Genomic DNA, 24,843 nt, shown 5'->3' with positions numbered 1-24,843 from the left:
GGACTTTTATAATTTCTAGTCTTTTTTTGGTAAATGTGCTACGCTGCTCCGTTGGGCTTCTTTGCTGCTGTGTAAGTTCAATATTCTCGTTGATTTTTGTTTTCCCTACTTCTAAAAGAGTATGGTGTTGCCTGGATCCAATTTCAGACCAAAGAACTGTTCTTCAAACCCGCGTTGGTTTAATTCATTTCATACACGACAACGAGGAAGATGTTCGAAAAATAAATAAAGAGATTAAGAACATGCTCAATGTATTTTCATGAATAAGCTTTCATTAAATTAAAAGAAGAATATAAATGGAGAGGGTAGCCAACAAAACACATTGTTGTAACCAATTTAGCGCATATAATAAAAAATAAACAAGGGGCAATGGAGCCAAATAATTGATCTGAGCCCATATTTCCTCAAGTAGATTGAGGAAATGACCACTAAAGGCGGTTTATGAAACCGAACCATGAAGGTTTTGTAAAAGCCATAGTGGGTAATGGTGCACTGTAGTCGACTGCTTCAAGATATCAATTTTGGTGGCAATATTTTTCTGAAATTATGTTGTACAAAACGGATTGTCCTTCCGATTTTTTTTTGGAAAAATGTGTTTGTTGTTGAGAAATTCTGTTGCGCCATTGTTATCATAAGCATATGATCTTTCGTCTCACAATTACATGGGGCAGAAATTTTAGCTTTGAGCTTACTGCCACATTGTGGTGTAATTGTTTTAAAATTTCAGAGAAAGATTAACTGAGTTTAGTATTTAAAGGTGCCATGTGTTGCCAAAATTGCCAAGACCAAGAAGAAAGTTTCTGCTTGCTCAGACAATACAGGCTTCCTTGAGAAAACTTTGCCTGCATCCTTGGGCTTCAAATCAAGTATCTTTGTTCGGTCAGAGGATAAATGTTTCCCGGAAGTGATCAATTGGTGGCTAGTGTTGCTACCCATTCTGCTCCACGCAGCGTGGAAGCCGGTCTTTGTGCTCTGAGTAGCATAATTCGTGCTCCCAGAGGCATGGATATTTCTCCAAGTAGCTCAGCTAGTGGCAGCATTGCTTTGGACGAGAGCATGTCTACGTGTGAGTCTTTGAAGAGTCCAGAATTTCAATTGATTGACAATGAGGATGGTTCAGCTGTTAGATTGGTCGAGAGGAAGACAAGCAACAGTCTCTTCATGTCAGACAATGCAGAAAAAGCAGGTTTTTATTCTAAGATTTTTTTATTCACTGTCAATTTAACTTCATATATGTTTAGGCTCTTCCTCATTTAATTTGTAAATAGGGATTTGATATCTGTCCCAATTATCATGCCCAATTTGGGCCGTAACATCTTGTTCTACTTTTATTAGCTGCAAAGTGTGTGCCTGGAATATTTACATCATGCCCTTTCTAATTTATTTTCTCTGATATTGATTCCAGGGAATGTCTGTGAGATAGGTATGCTTGTGGAGATGGAAACATTTGATCAAGTTGTAGCTATTGATAACAATGTCATGAACCCTCGATGCTGTGCAACCATTGCTTGTGATATTTATAAGCACTTGCGTGTATCTGAGGTTTGCATACTTCTCCACAATATGTTGTATTCACCGCGTTTCTCTTATTTTTTTCAAATTTCTCATTATTATTTAACGAAGTTCACATTTCTTTCCTAACTTCTGCAAATTGTAATTGATTCATTTCTTCTGTTTTTAGGCAAATAAAAGCCCTTCCACGGACTTCATGGGAAGGATCCAGAAAGACATCAATGCCAGCATGCGTGCTGTACTGATTGACTGGCTTGTGGAGGTAATTTATGGTGGGTGATGATATTGCCTAGGTGATTTATATAATCCAAGAAGTTTCCCCCTTTCCATCCCACTTTTCTGGATCATGCTTATTCATTAACAAGCACCAAATATCTTGATAAGTGGGGTTGTACCTGGCATTATAATGTTGCTTGTTGTCAATATCATCAAGCATTTCTTTTAGTGTGCAGTTATTTTGGCCTTTTGGTTGTCTTACCTTTTAGTGTTAACTGTAGGTTGCTGAAGAGTACTGGCTCCTACCTGATACACTATTTTTGACTGTTAACTATATTGGTCGTTTTCTTTCTGGCAATGTGGTGAATAGGCAACGGTTGCAATTGCTTGGTGTTGCATGCATGATGATTGCTGCGTAAGATTCTATAGTAGATTTGCTTACAAGTTTGACCCCGTGTTTGTATTTGTGCATGTGCATCTGACTAAGTTGTATCTGTGATAGAGGATAATGATTAATAACAAGTGGTGCAATTGTCTTGCCAGCAAGTATGAGGAGATCTGTGCACCCAGTGTGGACGAGTTCTGTTATGTAACTGATTATACATACTTCAAGGAGGAGGTTTGGTTCCATTTTTTGTTGTCTAAAATTCTACTGTTGTATGCTTCATTGAATTGGGTTTTTATCACATTCCCCATAGACATTGACTGAAGGAATTTCTGCAGGTTTTTCAAATGGAATCTGCTGCACTGAATTCGTTGAAGTTTGAAATGACAGCCCCAACAGCTAACTGTTTTTTGAGGTGATAGCTACTTTTTTATTATTGAGTGGAATTTCATTCATGTTGCTTTGGGTTTTGACTTTTGTCATTCGTGACAATTGTTCAGGCGATTTGTTTGTGTTGTTCAAGCCACCAGCTAGGTATCTCTTTCTTGGACTTCCAAGTGTATCAGTTTTATGTCATACCTTCAAGACTTGTTGGGTCATATCAGTGGATTTTGGCTGTTAATTAATGTAACATATTAACAATCTGTCAAGTAAAATTGTAGGTCAAAACTTAACTGGTTTTTTTAAGTATGTGTGAGATAGATACTACTAGAAAAAAATGTGTAAAATAATGCCTGCCAATGCCGTCAGTTTTTGTTATCAAGTGTTGTTAAAATCTGAGTGATAAAATTGTTTTGTTTCATTGTGGTGTTGATCAAAATCTTGTTATGGTGTGGTGTTGGTGCCTGCTACTTTTCCTAGGTTCCATCAATGCAGCTGGAGTGCTTGGCCAACTACCTCACGGAGTTATCCCTTCTCGAATACAACATGCTTCGTTATTCTCCATCGCTAGTAGCTGCTTCTGCTACTTTCTTGGCCAAATTTATACTTCTCCCGTTAAAGAAACCCTGGGTTTGTGTGGGAAATTGTTAAACAGATTTTACTTGTGGCCAAGATGTTTATTATTCCATCTCTTCTTATAAAGGTATGTGACGTAGTTTGGTTTTGTATGTATCACATTTACAGAATTCTGTATTGAAGCATTAAACACTTTACCAAGCTTCTGATTTGAGTGACTGTGTCAAGGCGCTGCATAGCCTGTGCTGCAATTGCAGTAATCCTAATCTACCCGCAATCAGGGAGAAATACAGCCAACATAAGGTGTGTAAAACCTTTCTTCCTCTCAGGATGAAGAGTAAAATATGAGATGCATCAGCGCCACCGATTTTAAATCATTTCAGCACAGCCTCTTTTAAGCACTTCTATACGTCTATCTTTAGTTTAGATTTAATCTTTATATAGCTTTCTGGGTTTCGTTAATTACTGAGTTTCTATGAGTGCATAGAGATGGTTGCCACCAAACTGAAGATAGAAAATGTTGCGTTGAACAACAATGGCACACAGTTTCAGTGAGCAAAATATTATAGAGAGGTTTGTTTCTGAATGTTAAAATGTGCTCAGATAATTTTAAACAAAATAATTACTTCCTGAAAAGCATAACAGGAGTTCTGCTGGACTCATCAAATCACCATGAAAATTTAAAGGTTCAGGACATTAAATCTCGCAAGTTTCCATGTGGTGCAGGAGATACTGCAGTTGAATCTCAAATTCTTAGCATATTTTTGCCACAATGACACAATCCGGTGGTTGGCTTTCAACTACGGTACTGTGGGTTTTTATCTAAGGTGCAGTGGCTGATGTAGCTACGATGGGGTTGGTTTGTTCATGGTGTTGTTTGTTCTGATTTGTGAAAGAAATAAACGAAGGATAACGAGCGAGAGAGACAGAGTTGGTGAGAGCGTGTAAGGGCGGGTGAAGTCCTGAGAGTGAAAAAGGCACCGTGGACCGTGGTCTTGGCACCAGCTAGAGAAAAACAGATGGGAGATAAGGAAAGAGAGCTGCCGACTGTTGACCTGTGAAGGAGAAAAAGAAAAAGTGAAAAACCACTAGCATTTACGGAGAGAGATAGTGTGGGTTTGGTGGATATATTGCTGTCCGTAGGAAAAACCAAAACAACGCAAATATTTCGTAAGCGGTCAGGGTCCAAAGAAAAAGACCACGTGGGTTCGGCGTAAGAAGATACCAAAAAAATAAAAGAAAATTATTCACGGAAATACGGCTTAAAAGAAAGGATCAGATGGAATAAAGAAAAGACAAAAATTTTAGAAAAAATGTATATTTCATTTTTTTTTTAATAATCGATATAGCATTAGATGATAAATTTATAAATAAAATATAATAAACACTCTCTACTTATATAATGACACATTATATAATGATAAAAAAAATAATAAAAATTAAAATAATGAATAGCATTATTTATATTAGATGGAGGGGCACCCACGTGGGGCTGACCCCCTCCTGCTTGTAACGCATGTAATGCATGGCTTAAAGCCATGGGTTACTGTCGTTACATAATATAATTGAAGGCTGGCCTTTAAGGCCAGCCATGCAGATGATGACTATATATAGTCTTCTCCAATTGTGTTTTTGATGATCTGAAAAATAGAAAAAAATAATCTCTCTTTTTGTTCTCTCTTGAAAAAATTACTTAGGCTGTGGATTGATTAAGTGTTACTCTTGTTTCATACTACGTAGTACACTTTCGCCACTAAAGGAAAACGCTTGGAGTTTATCAATCTGGAAAAACTTGTGGAGCAATTCTTTAAGTTGAGCTTGAGGTACTTTTCCGCTGTGCATTCTAACATTGGTATCAGAGCTATTTTTTTTTTAAATTGCTTCCAGTTTATAATATTTTCTCGCATCTGCTTGAGATTTGTATTGTGTTTTTTTTATCCTCTCTTTTTAATCTGTTTAAAAAAAAAAAAAATGTTGCGCACCAGGTGGTGCTGCGAGCACCACCGCAAGGCGCTGCTCGCACCACAGTGAAGCAGCACGCACCATTGCGGTGCAGCGAGCACCAGCGAGGTGCAGCGCGCACCAGAGAGGTGCTGCGCGCACCACGGAGGTGCAGCGGCGTGCTGTTGTGGAGCGGCTACTGTTCACGTGAACAGTAGCCGATGGAGGAAGAAGATGACCCTTAGGTCATTTGACTTCCATGGGCTTGGGCCGTGAGGCCCAGCTCAAACGTTTTTTTTTTTTTTTTTCTTTCCTTTGATGACTCGGGCTGGGCTTGGCCCAATTTGATTTTGGGCCATTCGGCCCTTCAGTGTTTAATAATAAAAAAAAAAAAAAAAGAGGGGATGAAATTTGCATGTCTTAATATATGCTAAGATATATTGTTATATTACATGTGTTTTTTTTTATGTTTTAGATTAAATTTGATCACATGTGAATATAGTTATATTCATGCTATATTTTTTTTCCATTATTTTAAATTACATGTGATCTTTTATTTAATTTGTTATATTAAATGTGATTACATGTATATGTGAATTGAACATGTGGATATGTGATTATTTTTATCATCTATGAATGTTAGGCTTGAATGTTTATACATTAGTCTTTATTGATAAAATAGAAAAAATTCCCACTAAGTAGTCTTAGTTAGAATTGTCAGTGTAAATGATAGACTGAAAAAAAAATTGCAGTGACCCCAGTAAGAACTGTAAATGCACTGTATAGCCAAAAGACCACAGTGACCCCAGTAAGAACTGTAAATGCACTGATGGAACAAGAAAAATGAACTGTAATGGTCTTATATGAACCATCTTTGTAGACTGGCCCAACAGGTTACTGTGGTTGGAGTAGCTGTCCTTGTAGACTGGCCCAAAAGGTTACTACAATTTTAGTAGGTTATGTCTTTACATGTGACTAGGACTTTATGACTACTTAAGATAGTGGGAGTATGGTTGAGAATTATGATTAATTCTCCCATATTTTTTTTTGAATTTGCGCTGGAATTAGGTTAAAAATTTAATAATTGGATATTGTGGCGCAAGAGATGATTCTGAAGCCTAGCGATTTTTCGATCTTGCGACATGTCTAAATTATTTTTTTTCTAACTTGGATAGACGCGGCAGATTTCTTAGGTGTGTGTGTAATATCCCTTCTTTGCGTATTGTAGTGAATAGCATCCAAGAGTATAGTTGCCGATTTAAACAAAGGGGAGAAATTGGATGGGGAGAACTACGACATTTGGCATCGCAAGATCCAATATGTTTTAGATGAGCAAGAGGTCTTGGAGGCCTTATCTCACTCCCTTACTAAGCCCGGGGAAGGGACCTCGGAACAACACAAAATAGATCAACTAGCCTATACTCAATGGGCTAAGAAAAGTCGGTGCGCGCGCATAATAATGTTAAGCAGCATGCACAATGATCTAATGTGTGAGTTCGAGATCTATGACACTGCCCAAAGCATGTGGGAGGCTTTGAAGTTGAAGTTTGGTGGAACTTCAGCCATTAGGTTGCGTGGGTTAACCATGAGGTTTGACTCCTATAAGATGCGCTCTGACCACACGATGAAGCAGCATCTTAGGGCTATGTCAACCATGATCCGCGAACTTAAGTCGGCAGGAAACAACCTGACTGATGAACAGCAAGTCCAGGCAGTGATAAGATCACTGCCGAATTCTTGGGAGAATATGAGCCAGAACCTGACGCATAACGAGAATATCAAAGACTTTGATGATGTCTCGCGTCACTTGGAATTGGAGGCTGAGCGCCTAGAGGCTGCCAAGCCCAATCACACGGCCTATGTGGCTGATTCTGGTTCGCGTAAGGCATCAAGGCCTAAGCGCAAGAAGTCTAAGAATGGAGTAGCTGCTGGACAAATTAAGAATGTGTCAGGAACTTCTCAGCGCAGCAAGAGGGGCAAGCGCGGGAAGAACAAGTCGAAATTAGAGTGCTTCAACTGTGGAAAGAATGGCCACTTCGCTCATGACTGCACTGAGCCGAAGAAGGTACACTCTGACTTTTCTCGCATTGTTTTTGTAACTAGCCATGTGATGGTTGCTCACTCCTATCCTGTGTGGACTGTTGATTCAGGAGCGACCGAACACATAGCGCGAGATAGAGTTGGATTTGTTGAGTATCGCCGGATTCCAGCTAGGAGTCGTAATATCAAGGTGGGGAATGGAGCTAGCGTTGAGGTACTGGGACTTGGTACCTACAAGCTGGACTTGCGGGATGGCCGCACTCTTTTCCTTCACAATGTGCTATACGCTCCGAGATCCGACGAAACTTACTTTCTGTAGTCACTCTATTAAGACTTGGTTTTCGTATTGTTTTTAAAAACAATTATGTTTCCTTTTATTTGGGCCATGTGTTTTATGGCAATGCTTTTCTACAAGACGGTTTTATGATATTGAATTTAGATTATTCAAATATAAATGAGTCAATTGCTTTTCTTTCTACATCTGATAATTTGGATTCATATAAATGGCATGCTAGGCTTGGCCATATAGGGCAAGATAGCATGACTAGGTTAGCTAGAGAAGGCCTTATAGGCAATCTCGCTAAGGTCATCTTACCCACATGTGAACATTGTCTAATGGGAAAAGCTAAGAGAAAACCGTTTGGAAAAGCCACAAGGGCATCTTTTCCACTGCAATTAGTCCACTCAGACATCTGTGGTCCAATGAGTGTGAGGGCAAGACACGGAGGTGTCTACTTCATCACATTTATAGATGATTTTTCACGTTACGGTCATGTCTACTTAATCTCCCATAAGTCTGAAGCATTGGAATGCTTTAGGCGATATCTAAGAATGGTTGAGAATCAGTTAGACAAGAGTTTAAAAGCTCTAAGAACTGACCGAGGACGAGAATATCTCTCTGAGCAATTTAAAAGGCTTTGTGATGCAAAAAAGAAATCAAAAGACAGTTGACGATGCCAAATACACCCCAGCAAAATGGCGTGGCGGAAAGGAGAAATCGAACACTGCTTGAGATGGTTAGGTCAATGATGGAGCAAGCAAACCTACCAATTTTTTTTTGGGGGGATGCACTTTTGACTGCTGCCTACATTCTTAACCGAGTGCCCTCCAAATCAGTAACTTCCACCCCATATGAACTATGGACCGACGAGAAACCCAATTTGAGTAACTTACGGCCATGGGGTTCAACGGGTTTTGTTCACAATCTTTCTCATAAGTATGGGAAGTTAGGTCCTAGAGGGAAGAAGTGTATCTTTATAAGGTACTCAGAACACTCTAAATGGTATGTATTAATAGGTGAACAATCTGATGGAAGTGTGACTGAGATTGAGTCACGAGATGTGGATTTCATTAAAGATGAGTTTCCAAGTAGAGGTGAGGTTGATAGGAGTTTAGAACTTCATGAGATTGTAGAACAAGAGGAAAGTGCTCCAAGGAATTTAGTTGAGAATGAGGAAGAAATTCTTCAAACTCCTACAAATTATTTGAATCCGAGTGGGAGCACATCACTTGTCAATCAATCACAACAACCTCAGCCGCGTAGAAGCACACGCGAAAGTATTCCCCGTCGTCATTTTGAGATTGAAGGGGAAGCTTTTATGGTAGCTCCGCATGATGATGACGAGCCTAGGACAATTTATGAGGCTCTCTCATCTTCTACAAAAGATGAGTGGATGAAAGCTCTTAATGATGAGATTGAGTCTATGAAGATAAACCAGGTCTGGGATCTGGTTGATCTACCAATAGGACGTAAGACTATTGGGAACAAATGGGTTCTTAAGGTCAAACGCAAGTCGGATGAATCAATAGATAAGTACAAAGCTCGCTTAGTGGCAAAAGGATATACCCAACAGGAAGGTATAGACTATGAGGAGACTTTTTCACCAGTGGTGAGGTTTGCCTTAATTCGCCTGATTCTAGCTATAGTAGCAAACATGGATTTGGAACTCTACCAGATGGACGTTAAGACAGCATTTCTCAATGGAGAATTAGATGAGGAGATCTATATGGATCAACCAACTGGTTTTGTGGTCAAAGGTCAAGAGCGCAAAGTGTGCAAGCTCAAACGATCTATATATGGCCTAAAGCAATCATCTAGACAATGGTACCTCAGATTCCATCGAGCCATTCTCTCGAATGGGTTTACGATGATCACAGAGGATCATTGTGTTTATGTCAAAAGGTCTAAGAAGAGTTTCATTATGTTGTCATTATATGTTGACGACATACTACTAGCTGGAAATAATAAAGGGTTGATAGTCGCCACAAAGAGTGGTTATCCTTCAATTTTGAGATGAAGGATATGGTGAGGCATAATACATTTTGGGAGTTAAGATCTACAGAGATCGCTCAAAGAGACTTTTGTGTTTGTCTCAACAGACTTACATAAAGAAAGTCCTCGAGCGCTTCCTAATGAATGGATGTAAACCCATTGACACCCCTGTTGCAAGGAGCGAGAACTTGTCTAAAGTGATGTGTCCTAAGACTCAAAAAGAAAAGGAAAAGATGGCTCGTGTCCCTTATGCTAATGCTGTGGGTAGTCTGATGTACGCAATGATGTGTACTCGGCCTGACATATGCTATGCAGTTGGCTTAGTGAGTAGATTCCAATCAAACCCCGGACTAGCTCACTGAAAGCGGTCAAAAGGATTATGCGATATCTCAAGGGAACTGCGGACTATGTGCTGTGCTATTAGGGTTCAGATTTGCTGCTAAAAGGTTACAATGATGCCGATTGGGGCAGCGACCTAGATGAGCGCAAATCAACCACTGGGTATGTCTTTCTGCTCAACCAAGGCGCCATTACATGGAACAGCAAGAAAACAACCCTGTATAGCTTTATCCACCATGGAGGCAGAATACATAGCATGTTCTGCAGCAGTTCAAGAAGCTGTTTGGTTACGGAGGTTCCTCAAGCATTTAGACATTGGCACGGATACATCAGATCCGGTGACAATATTCTGCGATAGCATGGCAGCCCTCGCATATGCTAAGGACTCAAAGTATCATGGAAGAACCAAACACATAGATATCAGATATCACTACATCAGAGACATGATAGCGCAAAAGGAAGTGGTTCTGAAACATCTTTCTACGAGTCGCATGGTTGCTGATCCCTTAACGAAGCCTATAGCAAGAGATGTCTTTGAGGCTCATGTTAGGAATCTAGGACTGCGTAGACTATAAATGTAATTTGTGTTTCAAATAACATAAAGATGTAACATTTCCTTTGGGATATTAATACAATATGATTCAGTTTTTGTCTTTATCGTATTGTTTTTAATACACACACACACAAAATATGTCAACAGGCTTGGATCGGCTCACTCACACGAGCGATCGCCTCTAGCGCTTAAGTAGCGAGTAGAGATGAGACATTGTGTCCCTAGGTACTTGTCCAAAGGGATAAGTAGGTTGACACAAAATTATGTCGCCTTAGTGGGAGCTAAGATGAGGTCCATTGATAGGACTATGCATGGGTTACCCCACCATCCATGTAGCCTGTAGTAAGCCAGATGCGAGTTCCTCTTTGACGCCTTGGAGACGTGCAAATAGAGGAATTCGGGTTGGACGCTTAAGGAGCGGCTAGACTAAGATCTGTACGGTGTTGATATAGACATATGCTCTTTAAGAAAGAGAAATCCACCATAGCATGTGTTTCATACTATATGTGCTTATACGACTATATGAGTAAGTGAGTAAAATGTTTCCCTCTTTCTCGCTGTGTGAGTCTCATTCCTTAAAAAATGTCATTTACTTTTGACTATGTCACGAGATGGAGGTTGTAATGTTTGCTACTTTGGCATGCTGTTTATGGCCATGATAGATACGGTCTAAAGAGGCATTGTTGGGAAAGCAGTTCGACCAAAATTGAGTGATATGAGTGTAGAGGGAAGACTATTCGATATCGTATCTTCGATAGTGTTTGCTGACGTCATACGAATGACGCTACATCTTGGTAGCGGCTAAAGGTTGTGAACACATTGAAATATTTGGAGGTAGTCAAGCATTGTTCTGAGTTTTTTAAATTCAAGAGGGTTCGAAAATGCTTGATCTTGATACGATCAAATAAGTCTAGGACATGACCAGACACGTTAGGAATGTTACTATGCTGGTCTTCTCTGGGAGAGATTTGGTGTATGTACTCCCTCCTTTCTACAGATGTGCTTGGTGGTCGCACGCCCTATTTATTTGTATGAACAAGATTGAGAACATTAGAGAGATGCTGACCTGGGGTCATGCCCACTGTGTGCGAGTGAGAGATATTAGATGGAGGGGCGCCCACGTGGGGCTGACCCCCTCCTGCTTGTAACGCATGGCTTAAAGCCATGCGTTACTGCCGTTATATATTACAATTGAAGGCTGGCCTTTAAGGCCAGCCACGTAGAGGAGGACTATATATAGTCCTCCCAATTGTGTTTTTGATAACCTGAAAAATAGAAAAAAATACTCTCTTTTTGTTCTCTCTTGAAAAAATTACTTAGGCTGTGGATTGATTAAGTGTTACTCTAGTTCCATACTACGTAGTACACTTTCGCCACTAAAGGAAAACGCTTGGAGTTTATCAATCTGGAAAAACTTGTGGAGCAATTCTTTAAGTTGAGTTTGAGGTACTTTTCCGCTGTGCATTCTAACAATTCAAACTTTTATTACTGTGGAAAGGTCCCAAATATTAAACATAAGTAAAGCCGATTCATTTTTGGATATAAAAAACTTTTTAATTTATCTTATTTAATTATTACTATTTTATTAAATTTATCCATAAAATACAATAAATAATTCAACTTTTTTAAATTTTAAAAATAATATTATTATTAAAAAATAATATTTTAATAATATTTTATTTTATTTTCAACTTCATCTCAACTCTTCTAACCCAACCCACTATTTATTCATCCCTCCCAACATTATTCATTTATCCTTTATTAAAGCTTTCAGTACCCATTAACAAAACCATTACTTATCATTAAAAGTCCTTATGAAACCACGTCATGTATACACTTTGAGCCTTACTATACATTGAAAACTCAATTCAAGAACACGATACAAGATACGAGTTTTATGTTTAGAAAAACAGTTCGATGAGAGCATCGCCTGAATATCTAACCATAGACACACCACTACTACTGGAAACAAAATTCTATACATAGGATCTGAGGTTAAAAAACAAAACACAGCAACTCACAGAAGACGTTCGTCGAATTAATTTGGAACACTGATGTCCATGTCTAGTTGCTTAGTTCTTGGAAATACTCGTGAGGTATTGAAGGAGGACAGTACTTCTTTGCCACGAACTTGTACTGATGCCGAAAGAAACATGTCAGTTCAAATCAGTTCATATGAACATAAATTAAAAAAATAAACCAAAAAAAAAACAAAGTTTTATCTAAAATCATAGTATATTTTCGTTTTGGAAGCCGCAACACCTCCATACAGCGTAATCTAGAGTCATCACTACAAGTAGCAAGTTGTCAGGACGTGAGCTATATCTACAAACAATTGATGTGATTCTGTCATTGTGGCAAAAATATGCTAAGAATTTGAGATTCAACTGCAGTATCTCCTGCACCACATGCTAACTTGCAAGATTTAATGACCTGAACCTTTAAATTTTCATGGTGATTGGATGAGTCCAGCAGAACTCCTGTTATGCTTTTCAGGAAGTAATTGTTTTGTTTAAAATTATCTGAGCACATAATTTTAACATTCAGAAACAAACCTCTCTATAATATTTTGCTCACTGAAACTGTGCGCCATTGTTGTTCAACGCAACATTTTCTATCTTGAGTTTGGTGGCAACCATCTTTAATCCTCTTATAGAAACTCAGTAATTAACGAAACACAGAAATCTATATAAAGATTAAATCTAAACTGAAGATAGAACGTATAGAAGTGCTTAAAAGGGGCTGTGCTGAACTGATTTAAAATCTGTGTTGCTGATGTATCTCATATTTTACTCTTCACCAGAGAGGAAGAAAGGTTTCACACACCTTATGTTGGCTGTATTTCTCCCTGATTGCGGGTAGATTAGGATTGCTGCAATTACAGCACAGGCTATGCAGCGCCTTGACACAGTCACTCAAATCAGAAGCTTGGTAAAGCGTGTAATGCTTCAATACAGAATTCTGTAAATGTGATACATACAAAACTAAACGACGTTACATACCTTTATCAGAAGAGATGGAATAATAAACATCTTGGCCACAAGTAAGATCTGTATAATAATTTTCCACACATACCCAGGGTTTCTTTAACGGGAGAAGTATAAATTTGGCCAAGAAAGTAGCAGAAGCAGCTACTAGCGATGGAGAATAACGAAGCATGCTGTATTCGAGAAGGGATAACTCCATGAGGTAGTTGGCCAAGCACTCCAGCTGCATTGATGGAACCTAGGAAAAGTAGCAGGCACCAACACCACACCATAACAAGATTTTGATCAACACCACAATGAAACAAAACAAATTTTATCACTCAGATTTTAACAAGACTTCATAACAAAAACTGACAGCAATGGCAGCCATTATTTACACATTTTTTTCTATTAGTATCTATCTCACAATACTTAAAAAAAAAACCAGCTAAGTTTCGACCTACAATTTTAATTGACAGATTGTTAATATGTTACATTAATTAACAGCCAAAATCCACTGATATGACCCAATAAGTCTTGAAGGTATGACATAAAATTAATACACTTGGAAGTCCAAGAAGGTGATACCTTGCTGGTGGCTTGAACAACACAAACAAATCGCCTGAACAATTGTCATGAATGACAAAAGTCAAAACCCAAAGCAACATGAATGAAATTCCACTGAATAATAAAAAAGTAGCTATCACCTCAAAAAACATTTAGCTGTTGGGGCTGTCATTTCAAACTTCAATGAATTCAGCACAGCAGATTCCATTTGCAAAACCTGCAGAAATTCCTTCAGTCAATGTCTATGGGGAATGTGATAAAAAGCCAATTCAAAGAAGCATACAATAGTAGAATTTCAGACAACAAAAAATGGAACCAAACCTCCTCCTTGAAGTATGTATTATCAGTTACATAACAGAACTCATCCACACTGGGTGCACAGATCTCCTCATACTTGCTGGCAAGACAATTGCACCACATGTTATTAATCATTATTCTCTAATAGATACAAGTTAGGCAGATGCACATGCACAAATACAAACACAGGGTCAAACTAGTAAGCAAATCTACTATAGAATCTTACGCAGCAATCATCATGCATGCAACACCAAGCAATTGCAACCGTTGCCTATTCACCACATTGCCAGAAAGATAACGATCAATATAGTAACAGTCAAAATAGTGTATCAGGTAGGAGCCTGTACTCTTCAGCAACCTACAGTTAACACTAGAAGGTAAAGATAACAAAAAAGCCAAAATAACTGCACACTAAAAGAAATGCTTGATGATATTGACGAGGAGCAACTTTATAATGCCAGGTACAATCCCACTTATCAAGATATTTGGTGCTTGTTAATGAAAAAGTGTGATCCAGAAAAGTGGGATGGAAAGGGGGGAAACTTCTTGGATTATATTAATCACCTTGGCAATATCATCACCGACCATAAATTACCTCCACAAGCCAGTCAATCAGTACAGCACGCATGCTGGCATTGATGTCTTTCTGGATCCTTTCCATGAAGTCCGTGGATGGGCTTTTATTTGCCTAAAAACAGAAGAAATGAATCAATTACAATGTGCAGAAGTTAGGAAAGAAATGTGAACTTCAATAAATAATAATCAGAAATTTTGAAAAAAAAAAAAAAAAGAGAAACACAGTAAATACAACATATTGTGGAGAAGTATGCAAACCTCGGATACACGCAAGTGCTTATAAATATCACAAGCAATGGTTGCACAGCATTGAGGGTCCATGACATTGTTATCAATATCTACAACTTGATCAAATGTTTCCATCTCCACAAGCATACCTATCTCACAGACATTCCCTGGAATCAATATCAGAGAAAATAAATTAGAAAGGGCATGATGTAAATATTCCAGGCACACACTTTGCAGCTAATAAAAGTAGAACAAGATGTTACGGCCCAAATTGGGAATGATACTTGGGACAGATATCAATCCCTATTTACAATTAAATGAGTAAGAGCCTAAACATATATGAAGTTAAATTGAGAGTAATAAAAAAAATCTTAGAATAAAAAACCTGTTTTTTTCTGCATTGTCTGAAATGAAGAGACTGTTACTTGTCTTCCTCTCTATCAATCTAACTGCTGAAGCATCCTCATTGTCAATATATTCAAATTCTGGACTCTTCAAAGACTCACACATAGACATGCTCTCGTCCAAAGAAATGCAGCCACTAGCTGAGCTACTTGGAGAAATATCCATGCCTCTGGGAGCACGAATTATGCTATTCAGAGCACAAAGACCGGCTTCCACGCCGCGTGGAGCAGAATCGGCAGCAACACGAGGCACCGATTGATCACTTCCGGGGAAACATTTATCCTCTGACAGAACAAAGACACTTGATTTCAAGCCCAAGGATGAAGGCAAAGTTTTCTCAAGGAAGCCTGTATTGTCTGAGCAAGCAGAAACTTTCTTCTTGGTCTTGGGCAATTTTGGCAACACAGGGCACCTTTAAATACTAAACTCAGTTAATCTTTCTCTGAAATTTTAAAACAAGTAAACCACGATGTGGCAGTAAGCTCAAAGCTAAAACTTCTGTCCCATGTAATTGTGAGACGAAAGATCATATGCTTATGATAACAATGGGTGCAACGGAATTTCTCAACTACAAACACATTTTTCCAAAACAAAAAAAAAAAAAAAATTGGAAGGACTATCCGTCTTGTACAACATAATTTCAGAAAAATATAACCACCAAAATTGATATCTTGAAGCAGTCGACTACAGTGCACCATTACCCACTATGGCTTTTAGATCAGTTCTACAAAACCTTCACGGTTCTGTTTCATAAACTGCCTTTGGCGGTCATTTCCTCAATCTACATGAGGAAATATGGGCTCAGATCAATTATTTGGCTCCATTGCCCCTTGTTTATTTTTTATTATATGCGCTTAAATGGTTACAACAGGGTGTTTTGTTGGCTACCCTCTCCATTTATATTCTTCTTTCAATTTACTGAAAGCTTATTCATGAAAATACATTAAGCATGTTCTTAATCTCTTTATTTATTTTTCGAACATATTCCTTGTTGTCGTGTATGAAAGGAATTAAACCAACGCGGGTTTGAAGAACAGCTCTTTGGTCTGAAATTGGATCAAGGCAACACATACTATTTTAGAGGTAGGGAAAATAAAAATCAACAAGAATATGAACTTACACAGCAGCAAAGAAGCCCAACGGAGCAGCGTAGCACATTTACCAAAAAAAGAATAGAAATTATAAAAGTCCATGGGGATGATACATATTATATACTCTTAAGCATCCAATTATCCCTTTCAAGAATAAGAGTCACAGGGAAAGAGAAAGAATCGAATTCAGAGAAGTTTGAGCGCACCAGAGGCCTGGACTGAGGGAGCAAGGTGCGTGAATTACTCTTAGAGCCATTTCTTTGGTTGGTGACGTCAGCGAGAGCGGGTCGCTTCTTGGCCGCGGCGGTTAACTTCCCGGTTGGATTGTCGGAAACCGAGGGCATCTTGGCCGAAGACGAAGATGGTGGGGGATCGTGGTTGTGGGTCGACATTTGGGTCGAAACCGTACCCTGTAGTGGAGATTTCGGTGCGAATTCAGGCTTCAGCGATTACAGAGTGTGTCACTGTGTGTGTTTGTTTGTTTTCCTTTTTCTTTTTGGGTTCGTATTTTTTTTTGATGAAGAGCAATGGAGCGCGAAAACGTGTGTGTGTTTGAAAGATAAGAGATCCTGACCGTCTTTGTTTGAGTAGGATGGATCTGGACCGTCTGTGTTAGGTGCGGAAGTATCTGTCTTGTTTTCTGAAGCGGAGTTGGAAACTCCGCTCCGCTCCAAATCCTCATGAAGATACGTCCCGTGGGCCCAAATTTGTGCCACCCAATCAGATTTGACTTAAGAGTAATGATATGGAATATACTCTCATCTTATTTTCATCTCGTAAGACGTGACATATTTATTGAATAATAAATAATAATTTAATAATAATAAATATATCATTTATATTTTTTATGGCTACTTTAGATGTTGAAATGATATCAGATAATCGGCGTTGACATGTAAATAATTATATTTTTTTAGATTTTATTAAGATCTATTTGAATGCAAGTAGGTTGATATTTGTGTTTGAATTTGTGAAATAAGTTGAGATGAATTTTAATTTTTTATAAAGTTAAAAAAATAGTAGATTCCATCAATAATTGGTTTGATAATGAGTAGATTTCATCAATAATTGGTTTGAAGTGATTTCGGTACAGTTTTGATAATGAATTGATATAAAATTAAATAAAATATTGTTAGAATATTATTTTTTAATATTATTATTGTTTTGAAATTTAAAATGTTAAATTATTTATTATATTTGATGTGAGAATTTAAAAAAATTATAATAATGAGATGAAATAAAATAAAACACTTTTACTATCTAATCGGGGCCGAATCCTCCAAATACCGTCTTAAAATACGTTTGGATATTGAAATGGTCTTAAATAATATATAAGTAGTAATAAAAAATAATAAATATTAAATAATAATAAATAGTAATAGAATATCTCAACTTCGGTTCCCAAACATAACTTTATCGGTTTGGGGCCTTTTATTAATGGTGGATTTAATCTTAAGTTGAGCTTATTTTTCTTCTAGTCCTTGATCACACAGGATGGATATTCTAAGTTTAGCTGGTGCGTTTTAGATTGGCCCTAAATCATTTTGGGCCTGGTAATTTTTTGGTTATACCTTTATAATATTTATGTGATTTGGATTTAATAATTTTTGGTGTCAAGTTCACGTGTTTTCATGGATAATATTATAAGACTAATTTTTGAAGCAACATGATTTAACCGTACAATTGTTTAGAGGAATTTACGTGGAAATCAAAGTATTTGGGAATATGATATTTTTGGGTTAAGGGAATTTTTAAGTTTTTGAAGAATTAAAATAAGCGATTTAAGTATTTCAAGTGTAAATACAAGGTATCTATTTACTCAAGTTTTGATAAGATATGACATTTAAAAAACTTTTAGCATAACTTTTTGATTTTGTATCTGATTTTGTTTCTACTCTATTCAATTACAGCCCTTCCACAGGTGCTAATAGTGGTCTTCTGTTTTTGTTCTGCTCTAACCCAACCACGGGTGCTAATAGTGGTATTCTATTTTGTTCTGATATGCAACTGCTCGGTTATCCACAGATGCACAACCCTACTACGTGGGTTATACATGGCCTCTGTTATGATATAATACTCTAATATGATGATGATGAATCAGTTATGCTATGCCAAGGGATTTTTGAATGAAAATATTTCTAAATCTTCACTCTAAAATTTAGATAACATATTCTGCTTTCCGCATTTTGAAAATAAAAATGTTCTGTTATACATTCTGATGTTTGTTAATGCTCATATTTACATATTAGTATATGTTCTTTGTTTACTGAATTGTTGATAACTCACCTCTTATCTTCATAACATTTTTCAGATGAGTTTGAATATGTTAGCTAAGTATCATGATTATGGAGCATGGGTGAGATGATTATTAAAGTATAGTGGATTTTAGCAAAGAAAGTTTTTACGAGTATTAGTGACTTTTATTAAGAAATTGTGATGTGTTCTGAAGACTTTGTATTTTGGAGTCTGTAATTATTTTTGTTGGTATCAGAGTTTAAGTTTAAGTTTAAGTTTAAGGAAATAACACTCTGATACCTCCGAGATTGGGGCATCATAGCTGGTATCAGAGAAAGATATAAGTGTTAGTTAACACTCCAACCCCATTCGAGAACGGGGTGTTACAATATGAACCCTTAATCCTTATGAATTATGATTTTTAGTAGAGAAATGATATTTGCAGTCGTGAAATGTTTAAGCGCCATACAATCTTTCTAAAAAAATAAGTAAATACGAGATCCATATAAAAATAAACTAATTTTTTAATAGTAGATTTCACTATTTTTTCAAATGACAACATACTGCTATTAGTACACTATTAGATTTGTCTATGTTTGGTTTCTCACACGCAAGTATCATTAGAATCTTCATAATAATCACATTGCCTAGTATAATTTATTTTACAATTCTATTTAAAATGAAAAACAATTCAATATTTTTTTTAATGAATTGGGATTCTAGGTTAAATTCACAGTAAAATTGGCTGTAATAAAAAAATTAAAAAAATCTATTCATCACCTCTTTTCTTATCATCTCAAGAAGTGATCACTTTAGATGATAATTTTACAAGTGAAATATAATAAATAATCTCTAATTATCTATAATATCACATGATCATGAAATAATGAGAATTGAGATGATGAGTAGAATTGAACAAATCTATTATATGTATCAATTTTCTATTAAAACAAAATTAGTTATGAGGATTGTATTTGAGCACCGGTTGGGACAGGTGAAAATATTGTTTACGTTAGTGCTCTGTGTATATGGAGTCTGGACTCCTTGTCGATCCTAGCATTTTTCATTATATTTTAGGATATGAATTTTATAAAAAATAAAATATCGACTTCCTAGGTAGAAAAATTCTAGTTATTATCCTTAAATTATTCACCACACATGAATTTTTGTCTTTTTATGTTTTTTCCTTAGCAAGAATGTAGTGTAGAGATGATGAATAAAAGAATTTAATTAGTTTAACAATAATAAAACTAAAAAAAATAAAAAAATATGTGATGTACGTGTGGGATAATGAACACACGTTTAAGTATGAACAATGCTAAGGGGACTGAGAATGCGTATGGTGCCTTGCATTGTACCGATAAGTACTATAAATCTCCTTTTTTATTTATACGTATAGGAGTAGCTATAGCTAGATCAATGACATGCATAGATCGATGGAAAGCAGTTGGGGGAATGGTAGGGTTATCTATATCAATTGCTTCATCAATGTGAACTTCACAACAAGATTAAGGTCCGTTTGGATAGTGAAAATATATTATCTCATCTCATCTCATCATATCAATTATTTGAATAATTCTACTTATCATCCACACACACCACACACTATATCTATTTTTTCTTTTCATTTTTTCTATAACAAATATGTGGTATATTGATGATAAATAGAATAAATCAATTAGTTTAACAAGAATAAAATATAATAAAATAATAAAAAATAAAAAATAAAAAATAATATTAAAATATTTAAAGTGTAGTATGGGATGATAAATAGCATCCCTCTAAAAAATAATATTCTAATAATATTTTTTTTTAATTTTTAATTTTTATCTTAACTCACTGTCCAAACTGCATCTTAATTATCATTTGATTTATTTGTCATTATTATGTCTAAGAACTTTCCATATATAGCAGTGGTTGAATTTTCTTTGACAGGCCGGATCGATCGGTCAAGTGAATGGGTCAATTGATAGTCAGCAGGTAATGCAGAAGGGTTTCTTCCATGATTGTGACCGATAAGATAATGATCGTTACAATATCATATAAAATTCAGAATATTCAACAACATATTAATTATATATAAAGTGGCAAACATCATTTATCTTACAAGACAGTTTCGAGAGTCCTTAATTAAGTAACTAGAAGCAGCCCAGTACCCATGGGATTAATTTACAAATTAAGGAAAGCGCAACGAGATCAAACACATTATATATGCGCGCACACCTGTAAATTAAAAACCAACCTTCCTAGCTAATTAATGAAGATCAAACTGAAGCCTTGATCATAATTTGGTCTAAGTTTCATTCTAAGAAATTGCATGACTGGTGGTACTCATTCTTTCCCAAGCTAGCATGTTTGCAGCTTGAAAAGCCTATTCTGTGACCGAAAAAGGAACCTATTTGAACAGAATGCTGAGTAGAATATATCCAACCAGAGGCCATAATCTAGGATAACAAACAAACAAATTGGGACAGTAGCCGCCGCAAGAATTATACGGATCGAAGCACTTGAGTCGCTTTTAAGTACCCAAAACAGGCTGCAGTGAAGGCTAACATCGATCATGCCTATTATTGAGATTAAAAGTGTAGCAAGTCCCAAGGCCAACCTACGAGGTAATGATACGAGAAATCCTTTTCCGTGTAGCGTGACGTGAGAATTGTCAAGAAAATTAATATCGAAGACGAAGAGAATAACATTGCTATACATCTGATACGAAAAATACCGTAAACCAGTTGCTTTCCATAAATATAGGAATGCCTGTGTCTTCATTGTTGCCACCCGGTACTGTGAAGGCCGCTGGAAAAACCAGTGGCAATCAGTGCTGCCACGAGCATGCTAGAGTTTGCCGTGTTCTTCATCCACTTTTCACCTTTCTTCTGCAGGTCTTCGTGGTTCTTCATAAATATCTCCCTAGGTGTTTTTTGTTTTTGTCCATTATTGATATTCTCGTACTTCACACGATATAATGACTTCGGCACGATCTTTTCAATCTCCTGCAATAGCCCAATTACTTGTAAATTATAAAATATTATTGAAAGGGGGAGTCCATTCCATGCAATACGTATGCGACGAGAATAAAAGATGTTGAAATGATATTTATAAACACCCGTTTGTTTGTACGTACTTGAAACCACAACAACTCTCGTTGCATTTGAAGAGCTGCTCCTGATACGATATTCAGTCGATCTGTAGAGGGCAATTCTCCAGCCAAGTGCAGCATGGACTTATTCCCTTCGGCATACAAGCTCGCAAGGTTGTCCTTCAAAACACCTATCTCATATATTAAATTAAAAACACGCTCTTGTCGATGTTTAATAGCAACGTGAAATAAACTTCCATATTCTTCGTCAACTTCCCATATGAGATCGGGATAAGATCGTATGAGTATAATTAGAAATTCAAGGTTCCCTACTTTTGCAGCTTCAACAAGTAGTTTCATCATATGCTTGTCAGCAGCCGCAGTTGACGAGAAATTTTTGTCGTCTCTGAGTTCTTCCAAAAGGCGGTCAACTAATTGATGGGCTGATGCTTGCATTAAAGCTTTGTTGCAGAACCGACCTCTGAAGCCTAGTTAGGATTAACAGAATTAAGATCGCCTGGTTAAACAGAAATATTAATTCTATATGCCAAAAGATCAATATCATATCGTTTAGGCAGGGCCAGGCTAAAATTTTGAGTGAGGTTTTTTTTTAAGGTAAAATTAAATAAATTTATTTTTATTTTTATATTATATTTTTATTTAAAAATAATTCCCATCATTTTGTAAAGTAAAATTGTTGATTAAGATTTTATACTACATTTTCAATTAGTAAATGACTTAATCTTTATTAAGAAATTTTTGATTTAGAGAGAATTTTATTAAATCTAGTTTTACAAGTACTTTAGACTCTTAGACACAATTATAATCTTTATTGTCAATAAAGTTCTATAAACAACTTACACATTTTAAAAAAAGTAGGCCCTTGCCTCTTCAAAGGATTATACAAAATCTTTTTATAAATACTGAAAAATTAAAATTTGCTATTTATGATTTTTACATTAATAATATATTAAACTAATAATAAAAAAAGAGAAGTGTATTCTTAGAAGGAGAATAGATAAAATAATTATTATATATGATACTTTTAAAAATTAATAATGATACAATATCTATTTGATTTTGTTTATATTCTCATTCTCATTGAATTAATTAAAAATTTTTATTGGATATATATTTTTTTAAAAAGATTTTCTTTATATATATATATTTTTAGGGGCCTTCTTCCATTAGGGGCTTAGGCAATTGCCCAAGTTGCCTAATGGAAGAGCCGGCCCTGCGTTTAGGATATATATTACAATTAGTTCTTATATTAATGGATCATTATTCCATTGCTTCATCAACCTCGTCATATACAATTTATTTTCCAATATATATGCTTCTTAATTATAAAATCTCGAATGTGGTTATGCTCTCGAGCCTCAACCTTGCACGAGAGTTTTGCCACAAAGTGAATTAAATTTATAAATTAACATCGATATCCACCATTATACAATATTAATTAATCAAGAACGTATATATTACTTATTGTTTCATAAGATGGCGCTTGTTTTCAATTTGTTGCAGAATCCGCGGCCACCTTGCAGCATTACACACGTTATCACCTTTCTCATATGAGAAACTGTGTGAAAGATCTCCGCCGCCCAGTGGGCTGTGATAGCCATAATTCTAGATTACCTGCTGCCAGGGAGAAATACATGAGTCAACATGATAAGGTAAGCAAATCTCTCTCTCTCTCTCTGTCTCTCTAGATTTCTTGCAGACAAACCTTCACAAGCTTGTTTTATTATTCACCTATGGATGTGTAAAAAATGATGCGAATGTACATTTTCCGGAAATTTGTATATATTTCAGTTAATTGGTCGGCAAATGTGTTGACCTTTTAACTGAGGTATTTTCTTGCTCAGTACAAATGTGTGGCCAAGAAGTACAGCCCTCCTACTTTACCTACATAATTTTTCCACATTTAGGAGTTCTCGATTATACACATTTGAAATACTCTCCATTAATGCTCCATTGGATGAAGACTTCAGCTACATTTAGATATTGAGATGGGTTGAAATGAATTGAGTTAAGTTGTGAATAGTAATATTTTATGAGTCTCATTGAAATAGTTTTAACTTGAGATGGGTTTAAGTTTGTAGGTTGAAATGTATGAAGTTGAAATGGATTTAACTTTTTTATGAAAAATTAAAAATGTAGCGAGTCTTATGATGAATGATTGGTTTGGAATAAGTTGAGATGAGTTAAATTTGGTCTAGCAACCAAATACAACCGAAGGTCATTAATGATTTTAGCAGCTGGTAATTGGTTTCAAGCAATGGAATTCTTTTCTTGCTTTTTCCTTTTTTTTAACCCCACATTGCCTAATGCTTTATTTTCCTTGATTCGTATTGAATTTTGGGGTTTCAAATCATTTCTCATTTGCATGTAGCCAATATGTTTACTCTTTTCACCCTAATTTTCTTTAGAGAAATGCTAAACCTCCCGAATTTGGGACATTTTTTGCTTAGTGATTAAGAAAGTATTTTTTAATGATGTTGTGAATTTTTTTATTTTTTTAAAAATGTTTATGATGATTAAAAAAATATATGAAAAAAAAAGAAGAGAAAATATGCTGTTCGGGAAGTAAATTCGGGATATTTTTTCGGTAAGTGTAGTACTACTCTTTTCTTTAAGGGGTCGTGTTGTTTTGCCTAAAACAATTAATAGCAAATCATGAAAACCAATTAATAAAAGTAGCATGGAATAGTAGGGACATCGATCACAAAGCACCACATGCGCATGCAGAACATGAAGAATTATTAAAGTACCAATATTGTCGGATTTATGTCGCCATCTTGCGTATATGCATTTTGCACATTTTTTATTCAGCGACTTTTAAACGGTTGATCCTTTGTTACTTAATTCATAGCGTACATTATTATATTATTTTAACTCAATAATTACAGTTATTTTATATTATTTTACGATCCATCAATGTGATAGTACGTGCTACTGCAATCTCGAAAAAACAACCTTTCACCTCAGCTAACTTTTGGTGGGTTTAAATGCATAAGCTTCTAATTAATTAGATGATCAAGTCATGCACCATTAATTAATTAGTGCAAATAAATTAAGGTTGGTCGTCTAACCAAAGTTTGTGATCATATATATGTTGATTCGCTTGAAGCATATAAAAAGGTAGCATGTTATCATGTAAAGAAGATATAAAGCTACTATGCCA

General features: G+C 36.2%; 1 protein-coding gene and 1 pseudogene across 1 annotated transcript; one reads left to right on the top strand and one right to left on the bottom strand.

Annotated features, from left to right (window-relative positions):
• Positions 1-1,002: 1,002 nt before the first annotated feature.
• Positions 1,003-23,572, top strand: LOC121244815 (annotated as a pseudogene).
• Positions 12,067-16,841, bottom strand: LOC121245009 (cyclin-A1-3-like). The gene is given in 12 exon segments (XM_041143278.1): positions 12,067-12,351; positions 13,042-13,176; positions 13,291-13,440; positions 13,770-13,803; positions 13,889-13,965; positions 14,070-14,145; positions 14,272-14,355; positions 14,357-14,403; positions 14,641-14,733; positions 14,880-15,016; positions 15,235-15,666; positions 16,552-16,841. Coding segments are annotated over 11 exon segments (921 nt in total). The 5' UTR covers positions 15,251-15,666; positions 16,552-16,841; the 3' UTR covers positions 12,067-12,279.
• Positions 23,573-24,843: the final 1,271 nt, after the last annotated feature.

This window comes from Juglans microcarpa x Juglans regia, chromosome 8S, assembly GCF_004785595.1.
Source record: "Juglans microcarpa x Juglans regia isolate MS1-56 chromosome 8S, Jm3101_v1.0, whole genome shotgun sequence".
Lineage (NCBI taxonomy): Eukaryota > Viridiplantae > Streptophyta > Magnoliopsida > Fagales > Juglandaceae > Juglans > Juglans microcarpa x Juglans regia.
This window is presented reverse-complemented; position numbering and strand designations above follow the sequence as displayed.